The sequence below is a fragment of the Trachemys scripta genome, chromosome 12 (genome assembly GCF_013100865.1).
Source record: "Trachemys scripta elegans isolate TJP31775 chromosome 12, CAS_Tse_1.0, whole genome shotgun sequence".
NCBI lineage: Eukaryota > Metazoa > Chordata > Testudines > Emydidae > Trachemys > Trachemys scripta.
The window spans coordinates 42,955,805-42,969,385 of NC_048309.1; the positions used below are offsets into that span (position 1 = coordinate 42,955,805).

General features: G+C 50.0%; 1 protein-coding gene across 5 annotated transcripts; it reads left to right on the forward strand.

Moving 5' to 3' along the window:
- Window positions 1–101: 101 nt before the first annotated feature.
- LOC117885995 (DLA class II histocompatibility antigen, DR-1 beta chain-like) lies at window positions 102–12,791 on the forward strand. 5 transcript variants are annotated; one of them, XM_034787602.1, is made up of 7 exons: window positions 102–354; window positions 9,463–9,606; window positions 9,753–10,028; window positions 10,490–10,759; window positions 10,853–11,140; window positions 11,589–11,693; window positions 12,170–12,791. In XM_034787602.1, exons 1-7 carry the CDS (start codon window positions 285–287, stop codon window positions 12,295–12,297), a joined length of 1,281 nt encoding a protein of 426 aa, XP_034643493.1. In that variant the 5' UTR covers window positions 102–284; the 3' UTR covers window positions 12,298–12,791. The 5 variants fall into 5 exon arrangements, with proteins under 5 accessions (XP_034643493.1, XP_034643494.1, XP_034643498.1 ...); XM_034787603.1 differs by lacking the exon at window positions 9,463–9,606; XM_034787607.1 differs by lacking the exon at window positions 9,463–9,606 and having other exon boundaries at window positions 9,779–10,028.
- Window positions 12,792–13,581: the final 790 nt, after the last annotated feature.

The window sequence follows — 13,581 nt, forward strand, 5'->3', positions numbered from 1 at the left end:
GGGGGCGGCAGGCGGGCCGGGGGAGAGACCGGCCCGAACATTGGTGGAGGCCGGAGGCCGGGCACCACGTGTGGGTGCAACTCGCTGACCTGTGACTCAGCGGGGGGAAGGGACAGTTGGTTTCTCTTTCTTGAAGTTTGCTCCGTTTGTGGCTCTGGGTTTCCCCTCAGGCATCAGAGCAGCAGAGAGCTCAGCACAGGGAGGGGCGGCGGCGGCTCTACCCTCTCCAGCTCCTGGCTCCCAGTCTCACCCTATAGAGCTGCCGTTCTGACCCCTCCAGGGCGATGGCTCCTTGGGTAAAACCTATTGTGGCATCCTTCTGGCTCCTGTCTCTCTGCTCTGTCGCCTTGGCTGGTAAGTGACCCCTGTTCTCCCGGAGACCTGGGTCCCATTCCCATCCCAGTCCCTCTCCCCCAGGGCTGGGCGCTGCAGGGCCCCCTCGGGTCGCTGTCCCGGATGCCTGGGTCCCATTCCCATCCCAGTCTCAGGTGAGGGCTCGGGCACTAACGCTTTCTTCACTTCTTTGAGTAATGTGGGGAGAACCCACCACTCACAGGCTTGGGCACTAACGCTCTCCTTCTTCCTTTGAGCAACGTGGGACGAACCCAGCGCTCACCACGGTTATTTGCTTAATAAAGCTTTAAAATGTAGTCACTTGGTGTGCTTCTTCATCCCCTCCCCTAATGATCCTGCGGCCTCTGCCTAATCACCTGATGCCTCAGGCAGATTGGTAACCTAAATCTGTCACAATGTAACCCTAAGCTACTTGTTGGATTTGTTTTTAATCGAGGGCATTTCAATCTTTTATACAATTGCTTAGTTTTAATACAATTATACTTTTTCCATTTTCATATCATTACCATACAGGTTTTTACTTACTAATGCCATGAAGCTCCATTTCTTATATTCACTGATATGTCTTGGTGCCGGTTGGCTTTTGTGTCCAAAGCGCACAGCCATGTGAAAAAGAAAACACAAGTAGTTCTGCTGCTAGCTCCTGTTGAAATGCTTGGTCTTGTTCCCATAGTGTCTCTCTGTCAGCTTGCTTTCAGAGCGACACACCAGTCCAAAAATCTGTCACCGAGCCGATTCCTCCAAGCTGCCTTCGGTTTCATTGCTGCTCCACCTTGGCAGGCTCACACATTTTAAAAGTTTCCTTATTTGTCCATAATGTCTCTCAATAGCTTGGAACCATTTTTGACCAAACCCCATTCACTGGGGCATGTTAATAAACTAAACATTGTGAAACAATCTTTTCAATAGATGTAACTCTACGCTACTTGTTGGATTTGTTTTTAATCAAGGGCATTTCAATCTTTTATACAATTGCTTAGTTTTAATACAATTATTCTTTTTCCATTTTCATACCATTACCATATAGGTTTTTACTTGCTAACAACATTTACTTGACACCACGGCTAAACAGAACTTTTGGATGAGAGTGTTAATGGTGACACTCCATTTCTATATTCACTGATGTGTCTTGGTGCCGGGCTGGTTTTTGCATCCAAAGCGCACAGCCATGTGAAAAAGAAAATGCAAGCTATTGTGGCTCCTTGTTGGAGCCTCTTTGGGTTTTTAATTAAATAGCATGTCTTATTGACAGTCGTTTTGTACATTGCGATAAACACTCCATGTTTCATGGGAATGCACCTTCCTTTTATAAAGCAACCCTTACCCTTTATGTGCCATAAACTCACGTTAGCCGATGTAGATGTGATGTTGTGCAGTCTATATGGTTTTATAAAAACATGACAATAAGTGAATATAATGTAACTGGAATAGTTTTATAAAAACATGATAATAAGTGAATATAATGTAACTGGAATGTGCTTCATGCAAAAGGTCTCTTGTAAGGTATCATTACAAAGCTTATAATCTACTGAGTGTGATCATCGTATTTGTATAAATGTACCACTCTTGTATCTAAAACTAGAAATATAAAATACAACTCTGAGGGCCTATTGTAATTATGCAAAGTGTGGGCCATTAATGGTGGTTTGGAATCTTGATGACTCCCATTAACCAGGACCATTGTCTGCAGATGGCTGTGTTTTACCTGTGAGTCTTCCTGTATATGGGTGTGCTGGCAAGTGGGTAATGAAGTCTTGCAGTGACATGATCATGTCACCTGAACTGGAATCCATCTTTAACCTGGTGCTTTTCCAGTGCGGGGGGGGGGGAACCCAGAGGGACAAAGGGTTCCCGCCTTATGCAAAAGATATGTAAAGGGGTGGAACAGAACAAATGGGGTGAGAGGAGAAGCCATCATGAAGAATCCCCTAGCTAACACATGAGCTGGAACAAGAGCTGTACCAGGGGAAAGAATTGTGCCCAGGCCTGGAAGGTGTCCAGTCTGAGAAAAAGCTTACTGAAGCATCTCTAAGGGTGAGATTATCTGTATTCAGTTTGATTATTTTATTTTGCTTGGTGACTTACTTTGTTCTGTCTGTTACTACTTGGAACCACTTAAATCCTACTGTCTGTATTTAATAAAATCACTTTTTACTTATTAATTAACTCAGAGTATGTATTAATACCTGGGGGAGCAAACAACTGTGCATATCTCTCTATCAGTGTTATAGAGGGTGAACAATTGATGAGTTTACCCCGTATAAGCTTTATACAGGGTAAAATGGATTTATTTGGGTTTAGACCCCATTGGGAGTTGGGCATCTGAGTGCTAAATACAAGCACACTTCTGGTAGCTGTTTTCAGGTAAACCTGCAGCTTTGGGGCAAGTAATTCAAACCCTGGGTCTGTCTTGGAGCAGACGGGAGTGTCTGGCTCAGCAAGACAGGGTGCTGGAGTCCTGAGTTGGCAGGGAAAACAGAAACAGGGGTAGTCTTGGTACATTAGGTGGCAGCTCCCAGGGGGGTTTCTGTGATCCAACCCATCACAGTAGGGTCTGAATGAGTTCTCCCCTGACATCTAGTGATGAGCTGGACTTCAGGAGCCAACCTTGTTTGCATGAACACACCTACCCTACCTACATCCTCAGTACGAAGGAGCTGCTTTGCCCAAATGATGTTGGATCACAAGTCACTTTGTTATTGGGGGCGGGGGAACTAAAGGTTGTTTTCTTTGTTGTGTGAATCAAGGGCAGCAGAACTGTGCATGGCATACCCTGTGTGACACTCTGTACCTCAAAATAGCACCCTGAAACCCCCATATTCACCACTGTCATAAAATTATGATATGTGTCATACAGAGTATGCCGTGTGAGGTATCATTTCAAAAGTCTTGATCTGTTGAACATTAATATCCTGTTGGATTGATTGTGTGTGCTATCATTGTATGTGGAGTTATGAAGCATTGCTCTATCTGTCACTGAAATATGTTGTGAGGTTGTGAACACCCACAGCCAGCCTTTCAGTTACAACAAAGGAGTAGCCATCACCAGCCAGATGGGCATTAATGGCTCATCAACACCCAATTCACTCTCCCAGAGTCTTCTCAGAGAAGGCATGTACGCCATGGGGGTGGACTAACCAAGTCACAGAAAAGATCTTTCCAGCAAGCTGGAAGAAAGTATAAAAGAGGGAGAATGACATCATCATTTGGCCTCTCTCCCTCCACCCCCATCTTAGCACCTGGAAGCACGTCTGGAAGAGAAAGACTTTGAACTGGGGAAGTTTGGTGCCAGCCTGGAGGTTGTCCTAGCCTGTGTATTGAGGGAATGTAACCTGCTTGTACCATCTGTTAGGGTGCTTGGTTCAAATCTTGGTTAGTCTCTTTCAATTAGAATTAGACTGCACATTTATTTTTGTTTCTTAGGTAACCAACTGTGATCTCGATGCTTGTGACTTATAATAATTTAAAGTCTATCTTTTTGTAGTTAATGAATCTGTATTATATTTTAGCTACATCAGTGTGTTTTGGTTGAAGTGCTTGGGGAATCCCAGCTCAGATTACAAAGGCTGGTGCATGTTCACTTCTGTTGACGAAGTGGTGAACTAGGTAATGAGCTTACCCTGGCCAGGCTTCTGACCAGTGTCAGATGGTACAGTTCTGGGGTGCAAGACTGGTGAGTTGGGGGAAACTGGCTGAAGCGTCTCTATTAATGGTTCATGAGTGGCTGGGAGATCATTCATGTAACTCAGTTGGGTGTGTCCCTGCCTGTGTATGTCTGTGTAAGTGCAGGGCCTGTCAGAGGTTTGTAGCTTGACCTCAGCATCACAGTGTGAGAGGCAGCTCAGGTTGTTGGCTTTGGATGCCTCAGCAGTCCCACAATCCAGGCTGTCATACCCTGACTGAAGGACTCACCCTCAACTAAACTGCATCCGCTAGGCAAGGGGCATGGGTGCCACAGCCCAGTGGAGCTGAGAGTGGGTGGGGACAAGTACTTATACGGGGTGGTGTGGGCCCTCCCTAAGGGTCCTAGACATCATTTGACCCTTCCTCTCCCCACTGTGTAATAACAGAGCTGATTGAGACTCAATGAAGAATCTTGTTGCAGACCAATAGGGCTGAAATGACTGATAACCAGACCTAAGCATTAGGCCGGCTTTGGGACAGTGACTCTGATGCAAGAGACTTCCCAGTCTGCACTAGCCATGAGACTCCCCCACTAGCAGTTGAAATCACTGAGAGCTGTGTTACGTGGTGGGACATCAATACATCTAGAGGGTGCAAATCAGAACAAAGAGGTGGGTAGCTGACAGAGCAGCCATCAGGGTGGCGAGGGACCAGCAGGGTAGCTGGTGAGTGGCCATCAGGGTGGCCGGCGGAGTGGAGTGCAGCGGCAAGTGACCGGCAGGGCAACCGGTGGGGTTGAGCAGTGAGCATTGGGCAGAATGGCTAATACTGGAGTGATTCCCTGGACAGAGGAGGAATCAAGGTGCCCCCCCACCGGGGTAGGAAGTGAACTCCACAGAGGCACCTTTGAACTCTGGGTCTTCACTGACTATGGAGAACAACTGTGAGTGGAGTGCACTGGAGGGAGGGGCATGTTAAAGCAACATTCGGTTGCTGGACGTAAGAACTTGAGGCAAAAGGACGCTGCCCAACGTACTCTAGGGTGGATGTTTTGCTCGTGGTTTTATTCTTTCAACTCCTACTTGTGGCATTTTCCCAAGTTAATGCTGAGTTATCTTCTCCCTTTTTATTAAAAGTTTCTTTTCTACACTCAGACTCTGTTCTTGCAAGAGGGGAAGTATTACCTCTATAGGCACCGAATGGGTGCTGTGTAATAATCCCAGGTTACTTGGTGGGGGTTCAAGACGGTTTTGTGTTGTATTATTGAAAAGGAACCCCTAGGTATTGAACCTGGCTCTTGTTACTGCTGACTCCAACTGGCAGAAGGGTTGCACCATATTCATTTTCACATGAAGTGTAACTGTTTTGTGCTTATAGTTTTTCCATAAACCTCTATCAAAGTGATTTTCTGATCACTTAGAGACACACCTTAAGGCTTCATGCTATTAACGTTTCTATTTATGCAATTCCACTTTGCTCTTACTCCTTACTGGGAGGAAGCTCTTCATTGAAACTTTCCAAAAAGGAACCATGTCTCGTGGCATGAGGACTGCTTTAATTACTTTAGTCTTACAGATGAACAAAGATGGTTGCAACTGTGGCGAGCTCCGCCCCATATCCCTATTGAATACAGATAGCAACATAATTACAAAAATGTTAGCGACATGATTGAATATCATCATACCATCAATTATGCACAGATCAGGTTGGTTTCATTAAAAGAAAATTGGCTGCTGATGATACTAGAAAAATTGCTCACTTGATCCAGCAAACTCAGATGTCACATATACCCTTCATAACCTCATCTCTAGATACAGAGAAAGCGTTTGATAGGGTTGAGTGACCTTATTGAATGGCTGTCCTAAAAAGTTTGGATTAGGATCAACATTCCTGAATTAGGTCACAGTATTATAAAACTCTTCCTGCACATCGTTTTCAAAACAATTATTTCTCCCCTGTTCAGCTAGAAAGAGAGACATGACAAGTCTGTCCCCTCTCACTCCTTTTTAATCTCACTTTTGAACCACTGGCAGTGTACATACCTCAGTTCTCAGCCACTGAAGGTGTGACTATAAACAGGAAAGAATACAAAATCAGTTTATATTCCAATAACATTTTTGTACTGTTGAAGAATCTATCCTCATCAATCCCATTGTTATTGAATATAGTTGATATTTTTGGAAAGATCTCTCATTTGTGCATTAACTAGAATAAATCAGAAGCTATGGATTTAACCAAAAGACCAAATCCTTCTTATTTTCAGCATTTTCCATTGCAAGTATGCAAGGAACTAACTTGCTGATGTGTTAAAAGTTGTCCTATATACTAAAAGAAATGTCCAAAGATGTAGAGAGGTGGTATCTCCTCCTTTTATCCTTACTGGGGAGGATAGAAACAGTCAACATGAATATCTGTCCAAGAATGATTTATCTCATTAGCCTATTGCCTTTGAAGGTCTGTCCCTTGCTCTTTGCTCAAAAAAATGGCCTCTGATGGAATTGATATGGGATAAAAGACAGCCTCATTTGTCACAGAAGACTGTTTAAAAATATTGGGCAACTGGAGGTATGAGGTGGCCAGATTTGTATCTATATTATCTAGCATTCCAAATGCACCCTATTGTAATATGATTCCCCTCCAGTAGCTCTGTAAACACACTGGCCAGGTTTGAGGTTGAAAAAAGCTTAGCGATGGCATTTGGTTCCCTCTCTTCTTTTATATATAGATCATAACCTCTAGATGGTGCAGGGTGCGTGAAATGTGATGCGAGCACAGGCCACCTCTCTCCACCCAGAGCAGTTTGTTGTCAGGAATCACCTTCTCATGGCCCACTCCTTCCTTTCCTACAAGCTTATGCTAGCTTGGGATCCAGGTATTGGCCAGAATCCACCTCCTGGCAACTCTGGTAGTGCACGTATTTCTTATCCCACAGTGGTCAGGTTGCCCACGCTGTCAGCTCCAAACCTCCATGCTGCTTGTATTTGAAAGCACCACATTCACTTGCCTTGACATCAGCTAGTAAAATACAGATTTTTCATGAACGACCAATGCATGGCTTGCCAACCACCTGGCCTCATTTGCCCACACCTCATCTACAGCCACAACCCCTCTCCCTATACCTGTGCCCCCCATCACCACCCTCCACACCCAACTGTAGCAGGGAGAGAGAGCCTGGAGCATGGGGCCTGGTGCAGGACCTGAGGTGTGAGCCAAAGGCTGTGAACCAGAGTAGCTTGGCTTTGACAAAATAATATACTACAGCATTTTTCAAACTGGGGTCCGCAGACCCATGGAGGTCCCCAAAGGGACTCCAGGGTGTCTGCAGGTCCCACTGAGAAACTCATCCCCCTCCCTCCTAGGCATGCCTCCAGCACACTGGGGAACAGGCTTACCTGTCTTGGCTCCCCACCACTCCTGGAAGCGACAGGCACGTCCCTTCAGCCCCTGGGATGCGGGGGACAGGGGATCTCCTCGCGCTGCCCCCGCCCCAAGCGCTGACTCTGCAGCTCCCATTGGCTGGAAACTGTAGCCAATGGGAGCTGCGCGGGCGGTGCCTGTGGACAGGGGTAGCTCGCAGAGACCCCCTGGCCTCCCCACCTAGGAGCTTCTGCCAGTTGCTTTCGGGAGCTGCCTGAGGTAAGCGCTGTCCCTCTCACTCCCTCCCGCACCCCAATCCCCTGCCCCAGCCCAGAGCCTGCACCCTCTCCTGCACCCCAACACCCTGCCTCAGCCCACAGCCCTCACCCCTTCCTGTACCCAACTCCCTCCCAGACCCCGCACCCCTCACCCTCTCCTACACCCAAACCCCCAGCCCCAGCCTGGTGAAAGTGAGTGAGCATGGGGGAGAGTGAGCGATGGAGTGAGGGGGGATGGACTGAGTGGGGGGTAGGGTCTCCGAGAAGGGGTGGGCCAGGGGCATGGCCCCGGGGAAAGGGGTGGGGCAAGGGCTGAGCAGGGGGACTTGGGGGTTCCCAGAAAATTTTAAATAAAAATAGGGGTTCACGGGTCTCTAAAGTTTGAGACCCACTGATTTACTAGATATTTATATAAATACATTTTAGAAGGCTCAATCTAGTACAAGATAAGGTGGTTTGATGGAACAATGAATAGGGATGTTTTGTCTAAGATATCAGGAACAAGGGGAAGTAACAAGCAGGTGTCATGCAGCACATAAGGTGGTACGTAAGTTGTTTGTCTCATGCTATAAATGTTGGGGTACCTCAACTTACCCCTTTGTGTGGCCTGGGGGACAGCAGAGACTGTCACTGATTGAGCCCTTCCTTGCCGCTGGGCACTCATGTATCAGTGTACCTGTCGGCACTGAGTTAGGGCGCTAGGACTGTGCCTTGAGGGCAATACACCTGGCCAAATGCCTTTGTCACCAAACCGTGCCTGTGGTCTTTCTTTATGAGCAACATCGAGGTCTGCTGAATTCGCAAGCTGCCTGGTCTGCTAGCATTTGGGGTGACAAGATTGTATTTCAAAAATAAGGGACTGTTTTCTTGTCACCCCTGTCTCACCCCTCCTCCCGATATCATTATCATAATAATACCAAGCAGGATCACCTACATTTGCCAGGGCTGTTTCTTGCTGCTTTTTGCAGCACTGACGGTGGTCTTGGCTGCCAGGACCAGGCTCCCTGCCCGTCTCGCTCCCCGAGGCTGCAGCTGCAGCAGCCACCAACCAGCAGTTATGCTCCTTTGCTGGGGACGCTGGCAGAGTCTCTGTGTGCGGGGATGCTACACCCTGGGAATACTGACCCCCCTGTCAGACAGATCCCCTTCTTGACCCTGGCCCTTCAGTGTAGCTCCAGGGCGCACAGCCCTGTTCACTCGCCCTGCCATACAGAACCTGCTCACAGAAAGCAGATGGGGTTGCACTCAAGGGCTTGAGCATGGCCCTATCTGCTTTCCTGGCACAGCACCGAAGGGCCAGGGTCCGGAGATGAGTGGAAAGATTCACCCATGTGTAGTGGCTCTCTGCTGTTGAAATATAGGATAAAAGGCGTCCCGTACTGATCGAGTATGGGACATGCAATTTTCTATTTAAATAAGGGACGTCCCTTGTAATACGGGACTGCTGGCAGTGTTGATACCACTGGAGCTTCCGGGATAGAAGAACTGAGCAGCTGGCACAGCTCCAGCAGCCTGAACAGTGTGACATTCCAGCCTTTTACACTTAGCCACACCACCCACAAGTCTTCTGTCTCTGGATAGTCCCTACCCATTTCAACTGCTGTGGGTTGGGTCACCTGATGACTCTTCTGCTGTGCTCATAGAAAACTTCCCCATAAAGTAAACACGTGTTATAACAGATTCAACTGGAACAAGCAACAGGAGTTATTCAGTCTCTATTGTGCTGGTGGGGAGCGAGGCTTCCTGTGACGCAGCAAGAAGTGCGGGGAACAGACGGTTGATTTGTCTCTGTTGAATTTTCTCAGCTTGTGGGTCTGAGTTTCCCCTCTTGTGTTTCCTGTCAGAGCAGCAGAGAGCTCAGCACAGAGAGGGGTGGCCCCAGGCCTCAACCTGCAGAGCTGCCGCCCTGTCCCCTCCAGGGTGATGGCGCCTCAGGCCAAACCTGTCTCAGTGTCCTTCTGGCTTATGTGTCTCTGCTCTGTTGCCTGTGCTGGTAAGTGACCTCTGTTCTGCCAACGCCTGGGTTCCATTCCCCATCCCAGTCTCTTTCCCCTGGGGCTGGGTGCTGCAGGGGTCCGTTGGGATTGTGTCCCACATGTCTGGATCCCATTCTCATCACAGATGCTCTCCTTACTACAGGGGTTCACCGCCTCTCCTATCTCCAGCTCATCTCCCCACAGGCGGCCCCTGGGCTGCCCAGGCGGCTGAGTGTGGAGACGATGAATGACCTGGTGCTCTCAGCCTATGACAGCGACACCGGCAAGCTGGCTCCTCGCCATGGCTACACCCCAGGGGACAAGAACAGCCACCAGTTCTGGAGCATGCGCAGTGCTCGGTGCCCAGTGTGGGACTCCTGGGTGGAGACTGAGTACCAGGCCCTGGTGCGTGAAATGAACACCAGCTCCCCCAAAACAGGTGAGTCCTTCAGCCCCAGCATTCCACTTGACTCAGGAAAGGGAGGGTGGGCGGCTCAAAGGAGGTGGAAGGGAGCTGGGAGAGGACACCAGAGGGGAGTGATTTCCCTTATATGTAGTGGAAGGAGGGATGCTGGGAGCCAGGACTCTGGGGTTGTATTCCTGCTCTCCCAGAGGAATAGTGGTTAGAACAGGGCAAGTTGGGAGCTGGGACTCCTAGGTTCTGTCCCAGCTTTGGGAGGGGAGTGCTCTGGTGGTTAGAGCAGAGTGGTAGGGGCAGGACTCCTCAGTACCATCCCAAACTCTGGGAGAAGTGTAGAGTCTGGTGGGTTGCATGTTGGGGGGAGGGGGGCGACAGGAAGTCAGAACTCCTGGGTTCCATGCATGAAAGAATTTCAGCCCCACTCTGCCCCCTGGTGGCAATTCCATGCCCAGTTGCTCACGCAGCCATTCTGCCCCCAGAACCCTACTACATGCAGGTCCTGAAGATCTGTGAACTGGACGATGCCACCGGTGCTGCCCAAGCCATCACCAGATATTCCCTCAATGGGGAGGACGTGCTGCGGTACCAGTCCGACCAGAACCGCTGGTTCTCGGTGCACCCAGCAGCCTGGCGAGTGGCGGAGCGCTGGAACCGCGAAGGGGAGACTTTTGGTGTGATGAAACTGTTCACACCCCAGCGATGCAAGTTCTGGATTGAAAGCTCTGCGCCATTCACTGCTCAGAAGACAGGTGACATCTCTGCTGATGCCCCTCAATTCCTGACCCGCAGCCCCTGCTATCCCATTCCCTGTGATTAATAACCCTTTTTCCCCCTGCCCTCAGCCCAACCCACAGCGCGTGTGGCCCTTGTCCCAGGGACCCAGGACCGGCCGCGACGCCTCATCTGCCACGTGACAGGGTTCTATCCCCGCGACATCGAGGTGACCTGGGAGCGGGGGGGCCAGGTGGCCCAGGGGGAGCAGCTGACCAGTGGGATCCAGCCAAATGGAGACCCCACCTTCCAGATCCAGGTGTCCATCGAGCTGGGGCAGGAGGGGGTCAGCCCCACTGAGCATGTGTGTGTGGTGAGACATATCACCCTGGGGAGTGACCCCCTGAGGGTGACCTGGGGTAAGTACTGGGGGGGGCAGAGTGGCAGAACAGTGGGAAGAGGCTTGGAATGGGGTTCCTCCTACTGTGGGGAGGGCTATGGTGGAGGAGCAGGGGCGATGAGGGAGGTGGGAAATGCAGAGCTGGAGTTTTGGGGGTCATCAGGGGATAGTTAGAGAGATGTCTTAGGGGGAAGGGGACACATGTTTTGGGGGGCTCAGAGGGGAGGGAAAACCAGAGAGGGGATAAGGGGGGGCTCACAGAGAGCTAGGGGAGACAGTAAATGAGGTTTCTAGCTGCAGGATAGCCACATGGGGGATGGGTGGCTGAGATGGCCAGACTGGCTGGGAAAGGGAGGTTGCTAGTTTAGGATTCTCGGGCATGGAGTCGATGGGCAGGCCCCAGGGAGGGGAAGGGTGGAAGGGATTTTGGGGGACCCATGGCTCAGTGTGTCTTGGGGCATTTCCAGATTCCCAGGCCATGGGCCAAGCTCGTGTCTCATTGATCGTTGCTGGCTGCATCCTCACTGTGCTGGGCATTGGGGCCCTGGGCTGGTACCTGAGAAGGAGGCAAGGTGAGTGATGCCCCCAGTGCCTCTCTGAGCCCCCTCCCCACCCACTGCAGCAGAGTGCTCCCTAGGACTGAGCTCCTACCCCGCAGCACTTGGTCTCCCAGTCAAGTCAAGCCAGCCTAGCCCTGCTTACCATGTGATCCCAGGGGCTCTGTGCTGAGGCCTAGCTGGATATAAGGGTCATGGCTGTGGGAAGCCACCCACCAATGTAATTCCCATTGCCCCCATAGTAGGGTCCTTGGTTGGGCTGGGTGGTCTAGTGAATAGTGTCCCTGCCCCCCAGGAGGTATTTCTGACTCCTTTGCAGGAGGCTGCAGGGTAGGTCTGCTCCTTGCAACCAGACCCCTTCGATCCCAGCATGGGTTTTGTATACCAGATCATACCCCTATCCACAAGCACCCTTGCTCCAAGGGGCAGGAGCGAATCCCAGGTGGCAGGGTCTCCAGATGAGTAAATTCCTGGTTGGGCTTCCCCTGCAGGGGCCCGTAAGGGGCCATATCACCCGGCGCAGACACAGCCATGGACCATTGACTCTGCTCAAGCCACGGCTAAGCCAGCAGGAGGCAGCTTTTCCACGACATTTTCTCTCCTGGATGCCACCAAGTGACCAGATGCGAAGCTGGCTGTGCCAGGGCTATCAGCTAAATATATGGAGATATCCTATCTCATAGAGCTGGCAGGGACCCCGGAAGGTCATTGAGTGCAGCCCCCTGCCTTCACTAGCAGGACCAAGTACTGATTTTGCCCCAGATCCCTAGGTGGCCCTCTCAAGGATTGAACTCACAACCCTGGGTTTAGCAGGCCAACACTCAAACCACTGAGTTATCCCTCCCCTGCCCTGGAGGGAGCCATATGGACCATCTCTGGCAAAGAGGAGGCACTGGGGGGTCATGGATAAGGCCAATATCCCTGAGGTTACAGAGTGGGATGAGATGTTCCTCTACTGAACGTTCGTCCTGTGCTGTTCCCCACCCTCCAATCATCCCTGTACCCCATAGATCCCAGGCCCCCTAAAAGCACCCCCAGTTTCCATTCTTTGTCCTCACCCAGGCGGTCTCTCAGTCATTCTCCTCCTGTTTAATATAATTACTATATTGGATATATTGTATGTGTCTGTGCTATTTCTGGGGAGTCTTCAACTATATAGTAAATAGGGTTTATCCTGTGGTTCGAATTTTCCTCCCAAGCTGCCCTGGTGACCCTGCCAGGAAGGAGCGAGGGGGGTGGAGGCATGGCCATATAAATTCATATGGGAAGAAAATAAGGAAGTTACACCCTGGTGAGTTGGAGGTGGGATCCAGAAGAATCTAGGCCTGTACATCAAAACCCAGGGGATTGTCACTAACGGAGGTAACTGGGTGGATAGGGCATGGTACATATAGTTAAAAGCTCTTTATTAATTTTTTTGCCGCCTTTCATAATGCTAGAAGGCTTTCCCTTCACCCTCTCCCCTGGTTCTTGTCATGCAGACACAAAGCAGAAGACCAGAAGTCCAAAGTGCAGGCAATGTGATGTTTATTGGGGTTAGTCCCAAGCAAGCAGATCCATAGATCTACACGCCAGCAGAGTCTGTTTCCCAGGGTTCTGTTCCCAGCTCTGACACTGCAGAGCCTTACCTGTGTCCCCCTCCCATTTCCTATTCCCACGTCCTCATTTCCTATTCCCATTTCCTATTCCCACGTCCTCCTTTTTAGCAGGTCCAAATATACCTGCAGTGCATGCCCCTAGTGATACCCCTTACAACTTATGGTCATGTTTCATTTTGGGGGCTGTGGGTCTGGGGTCTTCATCCCACCTCTTTTGTATCCCATGGGAGGGATAAAAAGTGAGGTTGTGCTCTGGCCAAGGCCAGGCTTTGGCTTTTAGTATTTTTATGCCTGACCCCCATCCC

Coding starts and splice junctions, on each gene's coding strand:
- LOC117885995 (XM_034787602.1), top strand. CDS start 285: ATGGCTCCTTGGGTAAAACCTATTGTGGCATCCTTCTGGCTCCTGTCT. Junction 355..9,462: donor CTGCTCTGTCGCCTTGGCTG/GTAAGTGACCCC, acceptor CTGTCAGAGCAG/CAGAGAGCTCAGCACAGAGA. Junction 10,760..10,852: donor ATTCACTGCTCAGAAGACAG/GTGACATCTCTG, acceptor CCCTGCCCTCAG/CCCAACCCACAGCGCGTGTG.